This window comes from Numenius arquata, chromosome 2 (assembly GCF_964106895.1).
Source record: "Numenius arquata chromosome 2, bNumArq3.hap1.1, whole genome shotgun sequence".
NCBI lineage: Eukaryota > Metazoa > Chordata > Aves > Charadriiformes > Scolopacidae > Numenius > Numenius arquata.
In genome coordinates, this window is record NC_133577.1 from 66,660,236 (window position 1) to 66,683,098 (window position 22,863).

General features: G+C 38.1%; 1 protein-coding gene across 3 annotated transcripts in view; it reads right to left on the reverse strand.

Annotated features, from left to right (window-relative positions):
- Positions 1 to 3,772: 3,772 nt before the first annotated feature.
- Positions 3,773 to 22,863, reverse strand: part of IPO8 (importin 8) — a 46,956-nt gene continuing 27,865 nt past the window's right edge. Inside the window, exons 15-26 of one of the 3 annotated variants that reach the window (XM_074163306.1) lie at positions 22,405 to 22,565; positions 21,835 to 21,960; positions 19,959 to 20,025; positions 19,135 to 19,260; positions 18,542 to 18,639; positions 17,417 to 17,512; positions 15,649 to 15,869; positions 8,361 to 8,566; positions 6,568 to 6,642; positions 6,406 to 6,537; positions 5,630 to 5,750; positions 4,863 to 4,959 (exon numbers count right to left, since the gene is read on the reverse strand). In XM_074163306.1, coding sequence (XP_074019407.1) covers positions 4,863 to 4,959; positions 5,630 to 5,750; positions 6,406 to 6,537; positions 6,568 to 6,642; positions 8,361 to 8,566; positions 15,649 to 15,869; positions 17,417 to 17,512; positions 18,542 to 18,639; positions 19,135 to 19,260; positions 19,959 to 20,025; positions 21,835 to 21,960; positions 22,405 to 22,565 — 1,526 coding nt within the window. Of the gene's footprint in view, positions 4,962 to 5,629; positions 5,751 to 6,405; positions 6,643 to 8,360; positions 8,567 to 15,648; positions 15,870 to 17,416; positions 17,513 to 18,541; positions 18,640 to 19,134; positions 19,261 to 19,958; positions 20,026 to 21,834; positions 21,961 to 22,404; positions 22,566 to 22,863 lie in introns of all 3 variants that reach the window. The other 2 variants (XM_074163314.1, XM_074163297.1) reach the window with 2 other exon arrangements.

Here is a 22,863-nt window from a genome sequence, read left to right on the forward strand (position 1 = left end):
ACTGCAGATCTGAGATCATACCAAACACATGACCTCAATTTAAATGGATGCTTTTCCGATTCCTACATCATCACAGATACAAATGCCTGCAGATTCTCTTTGAACTGCTCTTCCCCAAAAGTAATTAGTTGGGGAGTGGCTGGTCAGTTAGCTCCCTAGCTGTACAGCACTTTGGGTAGCCATTTGGTAGAAAGTATGCTGGCAATCTTTAAGAAAGCCTGTAATCCCACTGAGTGTCTCCTGATGGTGACTGCACATCAGCCAAGACCTGAGGATCCTAGACTTTTTAAAGAGATGCATCTGTTCCTGACAGAGAAAAATCACATTAAGTCTTTACCTCTCATTAATGCTGTCAGATTCGGGGTACTGACATCCATACAGATGTTGCATATTTTATTTTATAGGTATCTGACTGCAAATGCATTTGCAGTGAATATTACAATTAGATCCACAGGCCAGGGAAGTTTCTAACTGTCTAGTGCACACGCACTGCTTTAGTTCTCTTTTGGTTTACAGTGGTTTTGTTTGGTTGGTTTTACAAAAGTAACAGCAGTGGAAGGGGTGTCAAAAGCAAGCAGCTTGGCCTGTTCATACATCCACTTTATAATGCAGCTTTATGCTAAAGCCTTCTAGTATCTGCAATAGTGTCTGGCTTCCTTTAACACACTGGGAACATCAACTCTACTGTATCACATCCATCTGGGGTAAGATTTGACATTCAAGAGATAAGAAGGCTATTTTCATTCATAACATCAAAAAGTTCTTAGCCATACCTGCTGTATGCTTTGCTGCAATGAGGGAAACATGATTCTCTGTCCACCTGTAAATATACTGAGTCTCTTGGACTTGAAGAATGTCCTCAGTCAGAGGCAGAGATCCTTGAAGAACTGACCACCAGACTGTCAAACATTATCAAAAGCTTGACAAGGGCATATCTCAGAACTGGGACTGGGTACTCCACTACATAGTGCATTTTTGCCTATCCTTTGAGAAAACTTCAGTACAAGGTGTGGGGATTTCAAAGTACCCATATTAAGAAGTAAATCACAGAAAGACTCCTCTCAAACCGCAGACACGACTGAGGGGTTATTGTAGTTCTGTATCATCTGTGTGTGTCAAACAAGAAACTTTGTTCTGCAGATACAAATGCAATGGATAGATCGCATTGCTTCAAGAACAACAGGATTTTAAAAAAAAATGTTTAAGCTTTACCTCTTCAGATATCTTGAATATCCCCTGAAATAACTGGTAACATAGTGGTTGGCAATGGGAAGAAAAGAAGGGAAGAAAAAAGGCTGAAAAGTACTCTGGAAACAAAAGACAGTTAACCATTCATGTAGCCTACATTTCCTTCGGCTCACAAAAGTCTGAAAACAGACTCTTGCTCTATAGTAAAAAAAAAATAATAAAAAAATTAAAATCCTATGCTGTCCTACCTTCTCTCCTCTACAATGTATGATGGAATCCAGAGTCACAAACTGCCTGGACTTCACAGGCAAAAGAGTATGTTCTAAAGCGGTTCACTCCATGTCTCCCTGAAACACTGCAGGCAGCCTTTCTCCTTAAAGCAAAGAATCTCACAGTCACATTTTGTATAACATTCATTACATATCTTGACTTACACTCTCTGAGCACATTTGTTTCAATCAGACTGTGCACACAGTTTTTTGGGGGGAGGTCTGTTGGGTTTTTTAGCTTTTTCTTTAGCTTGATATTCTGCACTCTTTCTGAAGCTGCCCATTTTGATTAAAGATTTTGCTTTGTTACAAAACCAAACCAAGTACTTCAACTTTGAAAGAGAGCGAGCAAAAATAAGCAGCCAAAACATGTGGTGATTCTTATTTTCCTTTTAAGAGTGACAAAACAGCATATGCAGTTCAATACCCAAGATCAGTTAGTTTTATCTGAAAAAGCACTTTATCACGTAAGTTAACATTTGCTATGATTATAACCTACACAATGCTAATTTCCTATGTAAAGCCCCCCTGGTGCCCATGTGAGTCACCTTCACACTTTGGGAACATGGGCATGGGGCAACACAGGTCACGGGTTATCAGCCTTTGTTTTATTTTACAATACATTCATGATTTTCTATAATTCCAACAGCACATATATATATCATGCTTGGTTGGCCAATGCTGGTATCTGATATTCCATGATTACCTTGGCTTCAAAGTGAGACAGTAATGCACATTTGTGTTTCTCTCCCTTTAATGTAGTACAAAGCTGGACACAGCTCAGAAAGAAATCCCTAAAATCCATTACCTATTTATGATCATGTACAAACGGATATTTATCATGTTAAAAGAGAACCATATGTTAAAGTGGAGGCTAGAGCCCAATAAATCTTTTTGGATGAAATCCCTTTTCAAAAAAAGGAATAGAATAATTAACATTTGCTTTTGCCAGTAGAAACATTTGTTCATGAATCTCCTGGGAAGGTAAGGGCATTTAACCTTTTTACATGCCATCCCCTCAGATATCTCTGACCCCCACTGCAAAACAGACAACAAAGATTCCCGACTCCACGCTGCTGATTAAACCCCTTGTAAGAAACATCTGGATGAAATTTTCTTGGCAGTTGATTTGAAAAGTATACAAGAAGCAGAACTAGGGAGCAGCCATAGTTCAGCTGAGTGACACAAAGATGATGCTATGCAAAAGCAGATTTTTCCTTGAACACATTAACTCCTAAATATTAGTTTGTGACTGTGCAAGTGACCTCATTAGCAGAAGAAAAATAAAACCCTTTTCCGCTCTGCATGCTAGTGTAGAGAAGGCAAATGGACTCCGAAAGAAACCCAACTCAACAATCTCATTTTAAAAAATAAAATAAAGGGCTTAAACAGTTTACCTGCCTAATACTTAACTTTAGTTGTCAATTCAGAGAGAAGTTGTTGTCTCTAACTTCCAAAAAACAGTTCTCAAATTCGTGAAGGATTTCAAAACTTCCGTGGTTTCTGAGAAACTCACCAACAAACTGGATATAACGCCTTCCTCCTGTCTCAGTCAATACACCTCCAGGCTTAAATTAGCAAGAGTGACCTGTAATTTTCATGGCCTGACGTTCAAAACAAAGGATGTCCTGGCACTCTGCTGCTTAAGCTTAAAGAGCCTGCCCAATGCAGCTCTATATATTGTTTGCTTTTGGAAATACAGACCCTGGAACTCTCAGAGCTTTTTGTATGTACAACAGATCTAGAAGTGAGAAATTTTCACTGTTGCTATTAAGTGAGTAGCAGCAACGGAAGAGAAATGCATTGGGGAACCTTCTGCCCCACAGCTGCCAGGCTGAGAAAATTCCAAGAGATGGGGCAAAGAATAGGCAGAGACACTTTGGCCTTTTCCAGAGGTCAAGGCGTAGAGGGCTTCAGATTTATCTGACTGAATTATAATTACTCTGACACATAAAAAAATGAAAGGTTCAGCACGGTACAGGGCCAGCAATCTGTTATTTCCTATAGTTGTTGAAAATTTGGTGGGGTATGGGAAGGGCTTTGACTTCTCTGTTGGGGCACTGCTCTAAAGAAATACATTATCAATATGTGCTTATATTGCTTGGTAAATATTTTTAAATAATAAAGAAATTAACATATAGAGACAAAATCTGGCCTAAACATTTAATCTCCAATTCAAACTTCACATTCTACAGCACCCCTACTTATTTTGGCTACACCACTGTGATCCCAATAGATCTAAAGCATGGCCACCTATTCAAATTAGTACTGCTATCAGTTTCTCACTAAATGAACATATTCACAAACAGTTTGTTATAGGTGTTTCAATTTATGAGAAACCACTCTTTGAAATTTAGGAAAATATCTGGCAGATAATGAAATTTCAGCACCGGACCAAGAGCAGCCAAATGGAATGCAGACCAGAAATTCAATCACAATTCAATGCAAGTGTAAGAGTAAGAAAAAATAAGTTTGGAGCTGTTTTTCTTCTATCAAGATAAAACATTGTAAATATTTTGTACCACATTATTCAGTACTACCACTGGAATGGTAATCAATGAATAAAAACAGAAAAGAGGTTTATAAAATCCTAAGTCAAATCCAATATTCATCAAAAATACCGGAAATAAAAAGCTGTCATGTAGAACATCTACATGCAAAGGCAACACCGCTCGTCCAGCCAGGAGGTAATAGCAATGTAGATTTAGGGTAGCCACCTGCCACGCATTCCATCGTAACTCAAGTGAGCTGATTTCATAGCTAAGAGAAATAGATTACTGCATCAAGGGAAAATCTGCAATTTTATTAAGACTCTTTGATGTAACCAGTGTATGCTTTGCAACTCCAACAGACACCTTCCTCTACACATTTGGTCTGCACCAAATAGGGAAGATGAGATAATATTCAGAATCCAGCAATGTGTATGCAACCAATGAACAATTAAACCAAGTAGTAAAAAGCCGGTGACAGGAAAACATGGAACCAAGGCTTACAGTGTATCAAGAAATGTCCTTATACTTAAAAAATTATAATGCACTCCAAAATCCATTTGTTCAGGCAATCCATGTACAACAGAAGGCACTGTTATCCATATGAATCTATCAATTCTGCACAGCAAAAACCTGAGAAGTGCAACTCAATCAGATGCAGCCTGGCCCCTCCCAGTCATTCAGGTTCCTTGAGGACAAATGTTTCCTTTCAGTCCATCAAATTATCAAAACACCACAAGAATTTGTACATTACAGTAGCTGGTTAGAAAGAGCATTCTGCTGGGGGAAGCACACTGCTATTTTCCAGAAAACCTTCAGCAGCATTAAATTACTCTCCCCTATCTCTCAGAAGTCATAATGATGTCAAGAAAATGTAATGATGAGACCCTTCCCAATGAACTTTGTAGTTGATCCTTCAGTTGCCACCAGGAGTACTTCCAGCAAAGTTAAAGGCTGTGATCAGTCCTTTGTTGTCAAATGTGTAGCCACTTTCTGGTTCTATTGTCTTAAGTCTCTAGAATTCAAAGAAGGGAAAGGATATGAAATATAGTCAATAGAGAATGCTTTTGCCAGAGACAATACAGCTCAGCTAAGAATGCAAAGTTGTGGAAAAAAATCTTGGTTGAGTCAAAATTTCATTCCCTAAATGAAGTGACAGTAATAAATTACACCCAGATTTTCTCTAAATGCATAAACACACACACTGCTAGAACAAAGCTGAGAAATGAATCCTCTACAGAATCAGTCTGTTACACTATTCTGTGCTCCATGATGCGAGCTTTCTAAACACCTAAAACCTTACCCTGGCTGTGAAGGCAACATTAGCAGTTAAAAAGTTACAAAACTGTTAAACACATAATAATCTCCAGTAATCTTCATCAAATGCCTGGCTGACAGCTAGATATTGCCTTAATTTGCTCTTTATTCCAAATATCAGATTGTGCAAAACTAGTTTGTACCCAGTTCAAACAGCAGCATGTGTTAATGAGAAAGCAATCAATTAGAAGCAACAGTAGCCTCTCTGTAACACACACTTCCAGGCAAGGGATAATATAAGCTGAATATCCTACTCACACTTCTCAGGAAATGTTAATTAGCACAGAGATTTATTCTCTCTGTTGTTACAGGTTAGATGCAGTTCCAACATCCCTGCAACAGATAAAATGGCCCCAGAGAAGTGACTCACCTGCAGCATTTCGCCGGTGTTCTGCTAATGTATGAATTTCCTGCAGCTGCTTCTTCTGGTCCTCACTCAACAGTGCTGTCAGCGAATGGTACCAGGCTGCATCTCGGCTCTGCACCGCTGTCAGAATGGGAAAGGATGAAAAGCGCTTATCAAGTTACACTGCAAGTTAATTTCAGAAGCAAAATGAATCACACAAAATCCCTGGTTGGTTTTAAAACAGAATTTGCACCACAGAACAGGTTCAGTATTCCTGTCAGTTTTCTTAGCACGCCATCCCCACTGTAACAGAGGCAATTCTGGGGGAACTTAATTACATCCTCTGCTTTCTGAAACAGAAAGCTACCCATGTGGCCATTATTCATGGACAATGATGAAGTGAATCTTCTAATTTAAAACTCATATCAAAACTAAAAGCAACATGATTAGGATAAAATAATTTCTCCATTATGATTTTAACATCTAGAAAGTGACAAATATTTCTATATACAGGAGTCCCTCTAGTGACCGCGTCCCACTAATTTACATTGTGTTTGAAAAGTTCTGAAAGAGAACATGAAGAAAATTAATCTCTGGCTGTATTTGCTACCATTTCTTTTTTGCAGTACCTGTAAGCCAAAAAATTTTAGGACTAACATTAGAAAGCAAGATCACATTTTCCAGTTTCAATAATCTAAATTACTCTCCTAACAAAGGGTTTTTCCCCGTGATGATCATAAAAATCTCCAAACGATTTCATCATGTTATATCATTCTGCCAACTAGTAAATACATACCTAAAAGTGCTTGTGTAAAAAACTGGTATTCATCAACACCATTTTCAAGGTCAAGAGGTGTGCTGAACCCTTCGAGAGCAGTCTCTTCCAATGCCTCTTCATCCCAGTCATCATCATCATCATCTTCATCCTCTTCCTCACCACCTCCACCACCATCACCACCTCCTCCTCCACTATGTTTCTCCTGCACTGCCAGGCTCAATTCATTTGTCTCCTCCTCATCACTTGGTATCTCTTCTGCAAAAGCGTTGATGTGTTTTGTAAAAAAAAGTTTAAAAAGTATAATAAAACAATGACTTATGAATGAAGAATAATTAACAAATCTAGGTTTTGGCTGGAAAGGGGACTCTCTGTTAACACTCTTTCCCCAAAATCTTAGAAGAACTGGAAAAATGAGGCTGTTAAAATGCTTCCTACATTCAAGATCAGTTAAACTTTTGTTTCTAAGCGCACCTGGGGAATGTGAAACTGCCATGTTTTTTCTTCTTTCATTTATGCAGTCATTTTGCAATTATAGGATCCGAAAATTTTGAGGAATTGTGTCTTTGACAAAGTGCTCCATCACTGTGCTTTTTAGATTATGAACAGAGACTTCCATAGACTTCCCAAATTGGTACAAAACAAAGAGAAAACCAGATGTAGACCAAAAGTCTGCCTGCTGTTCTTCAAAGGGCTCCTTTATTTGAACAAACTTAAAATAGCATCTTTCGCTTAGCTTAACCTTCCATTCTGCTCATGAAACAACTATTACATCTTGAACTAAATGCAACTCCAACATGCCATTCTAAACACTGCTATTTCTTAAGGAAAAATATTTCTGATTTACAATCAAGATTTAAAAAGTCCGCCTCCAATTCCATACCTTCAGCTCTTCCTGTGTTAACAGTTTAGAATTTCACTGAATTTCACTGAATTTTTAGAGTTGGAAGGGACCATAAAGATCAGCTAGTCCAACTCCCCTGCCGAAGCAGGATTGCCCAGAGAGCATGTCAGAGCATGTTACTCAGGACTGCATCCAGGCGGGTCTTGAAAATCTCCAAAGAAGGGGACTCCACAACCTCCCTGGGCAGCCTGTTCCAGTGCTCTGTCACCCTCACCATAAAAAAGTTTCTTCTCATATTTGAGTGGAACCTCCTATGTTCCAGCTTGTGCCCGTTGAAAGAATAAAGATGACTGTATCTGCAACAAGCAGGGACTGAATCAAAGGAGAGAGATTTGAAAATTACCGTGCTGTTTCCATACTGTAATCCTATGCATTGAAAAGAATTCTGTAATTCCATTACAGAACAATCATGTGTGAAATTTGAGTGGATTACATAATCTGCTTACATTCAATCTAATTTTCAGACCTCAAACTATCTATCTCCTGTTCCAAGTCCAAATACAGCCACGCTTAACTGCCTGCACTGCTGTGTAAAATTCACTCCCCACAATTCCCTCCACAAGCTATTCTTTGATGTTTCTTCTCTTCTGGCAGACACAGCAGTTAGAGGTCTGTCTACTCCAGGAACCTCGGCTGTCTCAAACTCCACTTTGCAAATCACTTTCCGTTTGGGCAAAGACGACTTGCTAGGATTTCCTTCAAAGTTCAAGCAAACAAGTCTTTCAATCAGTTGAGTACTAGGAACAGCTTCTTTCCAGGAATCAAGAATATAACCAGTGCAGTCCTGGCAACCTCCTGCTGCCTATGTGAGAAGACGGAGCACATTCAAAACTCAAGTTTTACTGCTACTCTTAAACCAATACTACACTTTCACAAAGTGCTAGCTGTTATACATTGAAACGTTTTGATTACATTTTGGGAGAAAATATCAATTCCTAAGATGATCTTTCAAGCACCCAGTAAGTCGAGCTATTTCCAGCAGAATAATTAGTCTTAAAAATTAACCGCAATTTCTCACCCCCTTTAAATTAAATCCAGACAAAATCCACAATGTGAAAAGGAGACACTTTACCATTATCTTCTGCAACGTGTTTTTCACGTTTAGCATGATCCTCATGTTCCGTGAGTTCACGTGAGCTGCGAACTTGTTTTAAGCCCAGGAAGAGGAGGAGGATCGAAGGGACAATCTGGGCAGCCACAGCATCCACTGTAGGTGGTCGGTTCTGCAATTCCATTAGGATACTCAGTCCTATTATACACATCTTTCTGTCGTGGCGTCTGAAACAACACACACTTGTTAGACAAAAAACAGATTTTCACTGCAAGGACATGTCGTGTCCTGGTGCTTGACATGGCAGAAGACAATGTCACAGAGACTATGTTCAAAGTCTGTGTTCGAAGCTCCCACGCATATTAGTACCTTTGCTCTGAATGCAAGTTCCCCACTGGAAAGTACTTGTCCAATAACAATTAAACACCTTTCAAGGACTAGTCAGATTCCTGGAACAACTGTTTCTGATTACCAAATGCGAAGTCTGTAATGCTAAATAAATACTGCTTAATAATTATGTAGAATATCTTGTCTTTAATAAAGCACTTGATACAGATCATCATCGTTAAATAGTATGGAAAATTAATTTGCCTTGGCTTCGACAGCAGTACTGTTGCAGGGACTGAAATTAGCAAAAAGACTATTAGTGAATAATGATAAGCAGGAATGCACTGAATTGCAGGGTGCATTTATGGAGTGCCACAGGCCAGCTTTATTTAAACATGTTTATTAAGAGTCCGTCAGAATGGCTGTATTATACACCCAATTTCCAACACTAACTTGAGACACCGTGCTAACTCCAGTGAAAGCAGGGAAATAATTCCACTGTGTTGAGAATAACTGGCAGTACGCTCAAACAGGGAACTTGCAACTGGGTAGATCTCCAGTAGAACAAACTATAGATAATTCAAGGGAAAGAAAATAATGAAATTAGTAGCAGAAAGATTTTTATGTGACCATATCCGGGAAACAAGCGAAGAGCCTATGCCCTTAAAAATAAGAATTGATTTTCACTACCAGAAATAGAAGTTATTTGCAAACAAGACAGGGAAAAATTCTCTAACTGCCTCTGCAGATATTTTTTGGTACTCCTTTACTGGAAACACCAGTAGTATTCAACTCTTTTCTAACATTATGGTGTTTTGCTATTAAGGGCTTGAGAGGCTTGTCTGAACTATTCAGTTTGATGCTGACAACTTCTGTGCAAGCCTTCTGCAGGGCAAGTAGTTCCAGCAAGAAGTTCCAGCAAGACCTACAGAACCCAAGCAAACCTCCAGAACTGGCAGAAAATAGCCATCCCCCAGACTCTCAGTAGACACCTCCGTTACTGAATCAGTTTTACTTTGAAATGAAGAGGATACAAGTTGAGAGAGAAGAAGCTAATGAGATGTGCCCTACAGACTACAATAAAGCTTACAGGGGAACAGCCAGTAGCTCAATCCATCACTTCAAAAATTGCTACAGAAATACAATTTTAAAAGTGCTTACAATTTCCTTACCAAAGATTCCATATAATGTGCTACTCAACTATGATATTCTTTAAGTAATACATGTATTGGAGCTTTCTGAACTTTACATGTGCTTAAACAAGGCTGGGGATCTGGAGGGATTTCATTACACCTCCCACGTTGCTCGTCTTGTTAGGGCTTAGTGAAGTGATTCCATTCTCAGAGGAGTTGACAACAACCATAAATTATATATGACCATGCATTACATTATGATCACAGAAGACCATCCAAGAAAAACAAAGTCAACTAGCATATCAAATGACACGCTTTGTCATGCTGGGTTTGGCTGCTTCATTACACGTGTTGAAAAATGTACCAAAATCCAAGTAGGCAAAGAGCGTCCTTCCATAACTGCTCACTGCGATACTTTCAGAAGGCATGGGGCACAAAAGAGGGCATACAAACCAACCAAGGAAACTGAGTGAGGCGAACAGGATCTGCTTTCACCAAAACCAAAAATTAAACCCCTTTCTCTTGTCAGTTTATCTATGCTGAAAACAAACTCATCGCCATTCGCCCTCATGCCAACACTGTGAAGACCAAAATCCAAGCTAACGATGCTGCTACCCATGAATGAAGCATAGGTTTTCTGGGAGAGTTGTCCTTACTGCAAGTACAAAATGAAAGAACTTCTTCTACTCTCTCTCTCTGCCAGCACCTTCGTCCAAGTCTGGCCAAAGCTCTGTAATTTCTGCACAAGACTTCTACCCTGCATCTTGACACTGGGAAGCAATGAAATTTCTTCAAGTCCCAAACGTATAATGAAGCAATTTCAGGGTACCTGTGCCAGAGTAGTTAATGACACTTGGCACTACCTTTTATAATATATTTGAAAAAGCTACCATTACACAACATCAATTGCAAAATGCAACACAGTAAAAAGTAAAAAAATCTTTGTAATTAGTAGCTTGGCTTCATACTAAACTATCTTTTCTGGACAGCAAGTGAAAGTGCAAGAATCAAGCATTGCTGTTTAAAAGGGTGCCATCATTAGGAAGAAGCCCAAATGGCCAAAAATACAGCATTATTTGTCATGCTCCATTTTCAAGCTTCTAAACAGAGAAGCTGTTAGAATGAACACGTCTTCAGAATATGCATGTTATTAGAAGGCCCAGCGGGACAGCAGAAATCCAGGCATCAAGCCATCTTTAATGAACCTGAGCCAGAAGGAGTCTTGTTTCCTCCACCTGCCAGCAGAGACAAACAGCAGGACAAGCATCCACCTTGCCTGAAGTTCAGCATTCTGCTGCACCCCAGATGTATGAAGTACACACAGGACTGAACAAGCAAAACGGAGTTTTATGTCATTTACATACTTTTGTAACAGCAAAGAACGGTTCCAGGACTGTCCCTTTGGTTTCAAATGGCTTGTTATTTCAGTACCCTTCTGTCTGCTTGAGGGAGCCTGGATAAAATTCTCCTCAGTGCTTTGCCCTTGGAGATCCATATTTATTTGCTCAGCAGCACAGAATGGTCCTCCCTAACAATCACCGACTCTGCTTGCTCCCTCAATGGTATATCAAGCCTGGAGTGCTAAACACGCAACACATGGCAGTGCGGTGCATAACTCCTAGGCAAGTCTATTTTTAACAAGCTGTGTGTGGTCTTATAATCTGCAGAACCTTTTCTTGCTAATATGCTTCCTTCCAATACAGGACAAAAAGATCTAAGAATCTTCTGTATTTTAAATTGAGCTGAAAGGATTTCAAAGGGAAATCACTAAGCCTTTCCTTTACTGGGCTGCTGTGCTCCTTTATGTGAGGATCAAGTTGCTTTCTCTTACATCAATCCAGTTCCTGGACAAACTGCAAATAACTAGCCATTTCCTTCTAGTTGCGAAGTTGGAACCAACCCTGTTTTCCTATACAAGATTGGGATTTTATATACAATTCTGAGAAAACTAGAATTTCAAACTATTTAAACTCCTATCAAATAAATCCCCCTGGCTTCTTAAAAAAATAAAGTCACTTACTTAGGGGTTTTTTTTGAAGCAAGTTAGATTTTCCTTTCACCCTAGTTTCCACAGAAGAATTTTTAGTATGAGAGTAAGCACAAGTCATGCAGAAGTCTCACTCAAATTTCAGGCTGTCAGGGAAAAAGTGGAAAGCAGTCAGGAACAAATGTTTCTACAAACGGCTTTTCAGTCTCTTGCTCTTATTCAATTTGAAGCTATTGTAGAAAACATTTAGAAATAAATAAATACAATATGCTGTGGTACATGGGCTCTACGGGCACACAGGCACAGATATGTAATATCCACAATGAGATACTGGATTTATGCACGGTCTCACAATGAGTTCTGAGCTCTCCTTGCCTGGGTCATTTTTAACATTCCAAATTTCTAATCAGTTTTAAGTATTTTCCCTATTTTTAATAACATGGAAGAACAGTTACTTAGCTTACCGTAACTGCTTTTCCCCCTGAAGATGTATTATTCCCATGGATTCCATCTCATGCATTCACAAGTGCTGCTCAAGAAATATTGCGTTCTTTTGGCAAACATGGTTGACTCCAGCCTGGAAGCATGCGGACACACACAACCCTACTGCTGGCAGAGCAGGATCTATGGATACTAGGATTTCACAGGAACAGAGGAAGGACAGAGGGGTGTGAGATTTATGCGAACAAAGCATCTTTAAGAGTCACTGTTACCACTAAGTCACAGATTTCCTGAATGGCTGACAAGGAAATGGCAGTAAGATTCACCTGGTGCTTCACACCTGGAGGTGGATCTTCTTTGACCTTCTCCAGTTTCTCTAGGATCTGTGAGTCTTCCAACTGATTTGAATTTAAGCCTAAAACTTGCCTCTTGATGGAAAGCAATCTAACTGTAAACCAACACAGCAGTGAATGATGGTGGTGAGAAACAGGACTGTTCAAATCAGAGTGCCCACTGCTGTATTCACTGATGAAGACATGCAATCTGCAGGGGTGGACCGAAGGAAGGGTTTCAAGAAAGCCAGATTTTGTTCGCATTTCTGTCCTTTCCTGTTCAGTTGGGCCTCTGAATATCTGGCTGCTGTTCAGAGGATGACCCCTTCTACCCTTACTAAAACAAATGGTCTTCTAGAAGCAGTGCTGTCCTGAGGGAAACGAAGTCCCTTACACTACATCACAGTGCCTGACAAGCAGTACTATAGCAAACTTCCCTACACCTGGAAGACACATACTGAGGAGACAGCACTGAAGGAAGAGTGATTTTTAGATTTAAGCAATATTACAGATATTTATTTCACTGCTGATAGCACAAGATCAGAGATGCATTTTAATCTTCTATTACTGTTCAAGTGCAGAGTCTGAGGAGAATCTAGCATCATGATTTCCGTGTTTCATTTTCATAGGCTTTGTCTACTTTTGTCTCAGCTCTGAAGAAGAATTTAGTTGAACAGCAGTTGCGGTAGCTGATGCTTTTTGAAAAGCAACACAAAAGAACTGAAAGTTAAGCTGTAGCTCACAGGAGTACTTGAGGTGGGAGCCTAGTCACACCTGCAGCTTTTTTCCCCTCTGGATCTAACTAGTTTGTCACTGAATGCTCCAGGATGAACTGTTTAAAGCTATAAATCTCTTTCATTTTTTTTCTTTTAAAAAAGGAATGACAAGCTTACCACCTATAGGGAATATCTTCTTTCATACTGTCTCTGTATGCATTCAGCATTTGATATGCAGAAGAAAAAATGACAGCACAAAGTGCTGAGTCTCAAGAACTTCGCTTCAGCCATAAAAAAAAATCAGTACATAGAAATCCTAAAACATCTTGCTTTTTTCTGAAGTTGGTAGGTATAAAAATAATTTACTAATTAACAATAATATTCCCAGTGGTGTTGGAGAGGTAGACTTAAAGGCGCCCTTTTTCAGCCACTGGCACTCCAAAAGAAATGAGGGACATTGGGTCCTTTATGCCTTTGTCACTGACTCAAGTAACCCCTCTAAATTGATAAGATACGTATCTTAAGATATCTTAAGATACAGGACATACTACAAACATTTCGTATACACAGCAGGTAGAAAAAGTCAGAATGTTTGTGATAATATGAACTGTCCGTTTTTGTTATAAGGAGTAACAAAAATTACTCCTTATAAAAAAGGGAGGTTTTTTTATCTGTTTTTTTATCCTTTTTATCTGTTAAACTTAATACTTTTAATTTGTTTTTTTCTCCAAGGAGAGACTGCTATGGTAGTACCTTCAAATACAGACATGAACGGGGAATCTGCACAAAGCCTGTATACAAGAGAAATTGCCTGATTTGATGTATCTCCAAGTGGTTTTCATTCCAGTAAAACAGACAGAATTAACATGCAGACCTGAAATAAGGTAGTCTATGCTGCAATTCTACAAACTACTGTGCTTTAATCCTCATCCCACTAAACTGTGTGCTTAGGACAGAGTAGGGTGGAAAACAATCTTTCCCGTGTACAGTTGGTATGTGTTTTAAAAATATGCTGAGTATTTTTATTTTTACAGCAAAGTATGCTGAGAGCAAAACCCGCATATGCTAGTTGGTCACTGATTGACTGGGAGTCACTATTTTATTATAGATAAGAAAAAGGTAATGCAGTGCTATAATGCACCACACAGTTCTAAACTGAGGCAATAATACAGCTATACCAAGATGGCACATAATTCTGTTCAAAACAGATTGACTCAAATAAGAATTGGTATGGAAAAAAGCTATTTGGATGACCGGGGAGTGGAGAAACCATCTTAAAAGAAGCCCCCTAGAAAACTTGTTTAGAGTTGGAAAGACAAGACTGGACGAACAGAAAACCAGTAGAAAAAGAATGGCAACCTAAAATAAGGCATGCATCTATGGGTCAGGAGCTGTCTGTCTTGGCCCATGTTCATTCATGGCACGACTCCTAACATGCTGACACTTCACTTTGTTGGCATAGACTGCACAGAGAAGAGACATTCTAAGTCTATTCCATACACCTGCGGTCAGATGTCAGCCTCCAGTGACAAAACGTAACTCATAGCAGGAAGGTGAGAGGTAGCTGTTAACCACATCTGACTGTCTTGCTTTGCCCTTAAGTGGATTTGAATCTCACAGTCAGACACCACACCTCAGCTGAGAGGTAAGCACTAACTGTTGAGCATTGGACTTCACATCCACCCAGCATCAAGTGCCTGCTTAGCTATGTGATGACAGGCTTTGTTCAGCTCCTGCCCAAGTGCACACCAGTGCAGTGTTCAAACACGTTCAAGCAAGGTTGGAATGAAATTTAGGAGTATACTGAACAGTTGGTACATCAATGGCATAATGATAAATATGCAAAGCTGATCACGAACAACTTGCAGGGATTAAAATCAGACTGTGGGATTCATTGGACAGAATTATATTTTGTTTTTCACATTAAATGGATCAGTTAAAAATACTTTATAAAATATAGAACAGAAAATACGTATACATTGTGTTTCAGAAAAAAAAAAGTTAACATCTCACTGAAATCCTGCTGTTCAGCTCTGAACATTACCTTCAATGCATGCTGGACTGTTTCTTGGAGAAGCACACAGTTTGTGATTAAGGAACTTAAAAGAATTCTGAAATATGATACGTATTTTAGCCTTGTATCCTCACAACACAGAAGATTCAGCATGTAGCTCAACAGACCCAGGAAAGTTACATGGACGTAGGTCACCTTTACTGGCATCATAGCAACTAGACCTGGTGTGGATTACTGTTATTTAGACTAACCAAGGAATGAGAACTCTTGCATCAACATGACTAGAGATACAAACAGAAGTGAACAAGAAAACCAAACCCATGGGCTTTTAAAAGAAATAAAACAACCACAATACTTGCCCGAGAAAACAGTCTGTGTCATTCATCCACTGGTTTATGAACTGTGCAGTGACGGGCGCAGGATTGTGTGGAAATCTCATGTTCTCTAAGGTGTGCAGAAGTAGGTCAGGATTGTAGTAGAGCGCAGCTATGGCAACCTGAAGACACATGGTACGAAGCTCGCTTGTTTTAACTCCTCTAGTTAACCGCTCCAGAACAGCCTCCACAAAGAGTGGAATACACTGGGCATATAAAGGAGAAGAAAAAAAAACCAACACAAAACCTCAGGCATTATACATGTTGCCAGATTATATGTAAGTTTAAAATACTTTTATCAGAATTGATCTCTAGAGTTAACTGAAGTCCAGGTATAACCTAGGAATGCAATCTATTCACTTCCTAGTATAAAAGCCTTTTAAGCCTCTGATTACATGGTTATAAATCTCCCCCAAAACAGCTATTCTCTGAACTAAAAATTGCCAGTGTTATTCTCAGCACAGAGGAGAATATTTGGAGCCATTTGGTGGAATTTGTTCTAGTGTGTATAAAAGGTTCAGAAAAGAACTCAGTCTCATCTTTGAATAAAGATATCCAACAATTTCAAAACTAACAGGCATTAAAAATGAAATTACCTAAATCTGCAAGAAAAAGAAAATAAGTTTTTCCTAATAAATGTAAAATGATACTAATTTTCTCATAAAAGTTTAAAATGAGTAAGTTTGTTCAGATAAAAGCAAGTAGGCACAAATTTCTACACAACGAAATAAACTTTACATATATTTCAATGTGCAGGTTAATGCTTTAAAATAATTTGGGAAGCATTATGAATGTTTTAGTTTATGAGTTTCAGTTCAGTGTACAACCATTTTAATTCACAGAGTAGTGCAGCTCAGTTAATCCTTCCACCACATACTCATTTCAATGTAAATACATACAATTCACTTTAATCTCTTCCAGATTTCTTTTTAAAATAAAATCTTTCAGGGAATATTTTTATCTTCAGTTACTTCAGATTTACATTAGTAAAGTTGTATTGCTTTCAGTGAAATTAACTGAAAGTTTATCACTGAAGTCCATGGATTGCACTGTGGCAACATCAAACATGACATCTTAAAGTAATTTAGGCTGGAGTGTTATGTCGAACATAAGACCAGAATTTAGCCCTTAATCAGAAAAAGACTACTATCTGAAAGTGTGTTCTAAGAAACTTTGGAAAATTGTGATTATGTTCTTCCCAGCAATCACAATCCAGCCACACTAAAAATTCTTCATTTCCAAATGCACTGAGTAATTCAAAACATTAAAAAGGACCAAGTTTCCAACCAACCAAGTTGCTTGGAGAAACAGCTTCAGTAGTTGGATACGTATAGTTAACCTCTCAGCCACAATAGCTTTAAGAATGTGTGGTTTCCATCAAAAGGGAAATCTTAATAGGAGAAGGGAAAAAAAAAAAAAAAAAGACAGTTCTGCACATGATACAATATCCTTAATGTTCAGTCTATATTCCTTTTTTGGTCATGCCCACTAATCTAGCATCTCAAAAAAAACCTAAACTCAAAAATAAACCAAAACCAAAACACCCCCAAACAAAAAACCACAAACAACAAAAAAACCAAACACACACCCAACCTTACAAACTCTCCTGTGCCCACTTATTTCTTTCTGTATTTCTCCCCATTTTCACTTTTTACAGCTCCCTCAAATTTTCTAATTCCAAGCACTTTTCTCAGGAATCATATGTGTATCGTTGGAAGCCAGTAAAAGAGAAAACTTATTCAATGTATATCACCTGGTCAATACCCCGTCCTTTGCACTGAAGAACAATTACTTCCAGGAGTTTGGCTGCATGGCACTCTGCATCTTCTCGTAAATCTCCTGTTAATACCTAACAACCAGAATGACAATGTAGTTTAGCAGTATTAATCACTGACAACTTTGAAAGCAAGCGCTCCTGTACAGGCACACATCAAAAAACCTCTACATGGCATATACATATCTATTCATGCCGTATTTTGTGACGAATTAAGACACATCAAAAATCATCTCTGCAGGACATAAACAAGGATAAGTGGCTAAAGATTAATGTAAAAATGTAGAAGAAATTGCTATAGTTCTTTATGAATGATAGTATTCCTTGTATGTCATTGATTTATCTTTCTAAAATGAAATGTTACTTATAAGAATCACTGATGTCTTCCACATGCTGTTTCCGTTTTGTGACTTCAATTCTAATAGAAACTGGCAGATTAACAGCCTGGCAAAGTGAAGTTCTATCTCTAGGCTAGTTTCTGATTCAAAACAAGATGTATGGAATCACTCTATGAATATATGCATGTATGTGAAACTGATTGTTTCTTCTCATTATGTTTCAACCCTATGGACAGTGTCAATCAAACCTGACAAAGCAGCAGAATTCTCAAATACATTTAATCTCTCTAACATTCTGAAAAATAAGCAGGTAGCTAGATGTCACTCTGTAATGCCCAAAATCTGAGGGCTGCAGTGTGACCTCATACTTTATTATACATGAGAGAATCAGCATAAAAAAGAAACATTATAAATGTAGGAAGAACTTCAAATGAGTTTGCGCCTAAGTTGACAAGTAGAAAATCCAATCGCAAGATACACAACCCAAGGAAATCAGGCTTCATTAATTCCTCTACTTACCAAAATAGCTGTTCATAGAAGAGAGTCAAGAGGAACAGCAACTTTCTCCCACACAGATTTGTGCATGTAATTTTTTAAAAAGCATGTCATTTAAAAAACTGTGAAGGTGCTATGTGTACTCAGAACTGAGCCGAGACCAAATTTCATTTTCTTCTGAAATGACTGGCCACCACCTGGCATGTTCAGGTCACTCAGCTAATGTGATTGTTAAGTAACAGTGATAAGCGTTAACAGTAATAAGCCTTACCTCTTTACACATAGCATAAATGATTTCTAAATGCTTTGGGTTAGACAGTAAAGTATCAGTGTCAATGGTCACGTAATTATGCAAGAGAGGCATCATTTCTGCAGAAGAGGGAGAGCAAAAGAGGAAAAAAATTACAAACTAATCCATGCAAGTGCTAACAAGTGAGGCTGTAGTCCTATAATGGGATTCATTAGCCCAGATTCTTGGATATGGTTGGAAATTCAAACTCTGCAAAAGTCTATTCTAGCAGAATTCTTCATAAAGCACACCATGCAGGTTGCATTCTCAGAAGACTAAATAGAACAGGACTACATTTTAATTAATTAATTTGTAATTTCACATTAACTTTGTATATTTCAGCTCTCTTTGAGTTCAGGACCTCCTACAATAACTGATCACACTGACAGATTTGAACACGCTTCTCCTACTTAAATATGCTCCCGTTACACTCCCACACTAAACAGACGGTCAGGGCATGACTCAAATACATGATCACTTTAAACCAAGACTCTAAATGGAAGCGACCCTTAAGATGGGTTTCAGAGAGGCATTCCCAAACAGTGGAAACATCAACAGAATAGAAGTGATCATACCTGCAAAGCACCCATACCAAACCTGCGGGAAAAACTCATATACAACACCTAAAAGCTGCCACATCTGAGGTGAAATCATCTGGCACGTCAGGCTGTAAGCCAAGGAGAGAATGTCTTCGTAAAACTCTGGAAAGGAGAAACAACTTGAAGTAGGGTGCTTTAAAAAATAAATGTAGCTTGCAAATAGCTTGACATCTGAAACCAAGTCCCAATTCATATTACAACTAGGAGACAACAATTAGTAACAAAATCAATATGTAGTAAAATAATACAAATTGAAAAACACCCTTAGACCCTTATGTTGCCTATAGTTACAACAATATGCACAGTTTTTCATTATAAATACACACCAGAAAAATGTATTACCAGCACATCAAAGTCATTGCATCTAAACAATTTACTGCAAAATATTTTTATTTTCCCAACCTTTGTTTTTATTTAAAGGTCTTACGACAAAACTGTGTAGCTCTTCAGTGCAGGTTACTGATAAAGGAGTAATTTAATTGCAGACCATGTCCATAAAATACTAATGTAATTGTAGACATTGTCCTTTAACATGACTAGCAAAAACTATATTCAGAATTGCCTCTTCAGCTTTTGCATCTGACCTTCAAAATACAATAATGAGCCTGACTAATGTACAAAAGGAGATCAGGAAAAACAAACCGTAACTGAAAACTAACATCTTTTTTTCTTTAACGAAGCACACAAAAAAAGATGAAGTTCTGTCCAGGAAGACAGCGTTGTTTGCACTAATTAATTTAAGAAATTTTTTTAATGTAAAAATACGTAATGTTTTTCTAAAAATTATCTCTAAAACTTACCTATAACGCGTTTCTGCATAACGAGGCCTATGATCTGTAAACAAATGCTCTCGAGCTGTTGAGTTATCTGAAATAAAAATATAAAGCAGTTTATTTAAAAACCTAGAACTGAAAATTTAAATTTAAAAACTCATTAATTTAATCAATGCCTTTGACCAATTCAGTTTGAGAAGTTCTTCAAAGCAAAAAGGCTTTTATCAATTTTTAGATACGCATTAACAATCACAATATTATGAAGTCTCACTGATGTAAATAAGCAAATTTTCAATATGCAGTTTTGCTTTAAAACTTGTCACTTACAGCATTTCTCTTTATTTTAAAAAAAAAATCTTATTTTATGGTTTTCCACACATCCTACCAAAAACTTTACCTGTTGTTCTGGCTAGATATAAAGTAACACTGCAAAGTGTTTGCAATAAAGCCTGAGTCCAAAATCCTTGAAGTAGAATGTGTTAAAAGGAAGAAAGGAAGAGGTGCTTTTGCTTAAGGTCTATGGGAGAGCTTCCCTGAGTAGGCTCAGCAAGAGGAACACATGCAGAAATTGCGGGGCGGGAGGCATACAACTGTGTTGAAGTCAGAATTCAGCCTCGCCATGTTGGACAGAGAGACTATGAATTAAACTAAATTACAAGGAGAGCTATGTGGCCACGTTTTAAGTCTGATTAAAGCCAGCAAATACAGACATTTGATGTTATTACCACAGATCATTCATTACAGACATCATCTTGCAGGATGTCAGGCTTTCTGGGCTTGTTCTAGTGAATGGATCAAGTACATGACCACAGATTCATCCACTTATCTTCAGACACCTGACTCAGAAGCAATCATCCCCTAAACTCTCTCCATACTTAGTGGTGAATTTCTAAGGATATTTTTTTTTTTTCTAAGGAGTTCTCAGCCTCGTATATGATTTCCATATCATTTATATCACTTCTAAAGTGATCCTGAGATGAAGAGCACTCGGCACAATATTTTAGTTTGTGCTTCACGTAACAAAAAACCAAGCTGCTAAGTTTATACCAAAAATATCCCAACCCCAAAGACTTTCCTAGGCTAAAACCTGAAGATGCACTTCAGATTATCATTCCTGATCCTCAGCTCAGCTACCAGATTTCATTTTAGCTTTCAAAACATGCAAGGGGTTCTTGTAAAGGAATGAAAGATGTTTTGAAATCCAAAGGAACACAATGATCTTACAAGAAAATAATTATTTTAATTAATGTATTCTTAAAAATATAAGCTTCATTGCTTCACTCACAACGAAACTTTCTCATTGTAAATCAAGGAAGCAAAAAAATCAAGGACAAAGCACTTTTATGCCAACTGAGTTTAAGTTACCGACTGACTGTGCCTCTCTGGTCAGTCACTTAACTCCTTCCTACCTCAGTCAGCCCAGGTGGTATGAGCAGAAAGAATCTCTCTCTTCTCCAAATATGTGAAATGTAAACTTAAATTACACAACTGGTGGACCAATTCCTAGGAATTCTATCCAAGAAATTGATGGCTAAACAACAAAATATGAGTCACCACTGTAAAAAATTAGCCTTATGCAAAATTTTTCTCCCTAAAATCTATTTTAACAGCCTGTAATACAATTATCCAATGAAGTGTTTAACAGAATAAGGGCTAAGGATTTTACCCTCAGGATATAAATTCCCCTTGAAGTTGAGAGCGAAACAATTAAGAAAAGACAAAAGTAAACCGGGCTTTAAATTCAAATTTGTCAGAGATCACTTGGTACTAATTCACCATCCTGCTATAGCAAATGCACATTCATGTCAACTCAAGCGATGCAACATACATAGAAGTACTTGTTGTCATGAATGAAAGGCACGAGGGAACAGCAGGAGAAAAGACGTATAAAAGAGAATCTCACCTCCTTGTGATCTTCCACAACTGTCAGGATAGTGTCAATTGTGTGCAAGATGTCCGTGGCCATAGCTCCTTTGTCTTGGTCTTCATCTTGTTCATCATTCTGAATTATTTTACCAAATATTTCAGCCTATGAAAAAAAACAAGCAACTTGACATTCAAGAGCAAACTCACATTTCTAATTTGTCGTGCAAAACCAAGACAGCTAACGCAACAGCAGCAATGCCTTATCTGTAAGAGCTGTCAGCGCTGAAAAATATGCTCCTTACTTTTGAAAGCGGAATACAGAAAATTGAAAACTCCTCTTTTTTTGAGAAGTCTGGCTACGGTAAGTCATTTGAAATGTTAAATAGTTAGGGTTTGGCTCATTAAAACCAGTGACAAAATTCAGTATCTTTGAAAAACCTACGGGTTTTAAAGATGCTGCATACAGAAAAAAATATATCGTGATACTATAGGTGGACCTTTGTAAAGATTACTTTAAACAGTGTGCACAACAAACCAATTTCATTAAATGTTTACTGAACTAGGCATGTGCTTCTGACTGGACTGTTACTTTACAACCGTCTCTTACCAGGTGCTGAGTCATGTCAACGGCGATGGTAGCTACTTCCTGACTGTACTCGCAGATCATCTTCTGAATTACATTAGTAAGATCATCATTTTCCGTCTCTCTAACAACGTGCAAGAGCTCTTGCATAACTGGCCTTACATAGGGCTTCATATACTCCTTGGCTAAAAAAACAATTGAAATTAGGTGAAATCAATTATCCATAAACGCAATTGCACAGTACCTCAAAACTACTAGGTAAGCTTAATTCATTAAAAAAACCCCAACCAAAAAACCTACCTAAGGCACTTTTGCAGCCCATAACCAGTAGACTAACAAAGTAAATAAAGTGTACATTTGCCACATCCAATACTGAAATGCCATCTACAATAAAATCTACTGGTTTAGGTGACGCATGCCCTCATACATAGGCAGCATCCATTCTTAAACATACACACTATTTCACTTCACTAAAGAAAAACA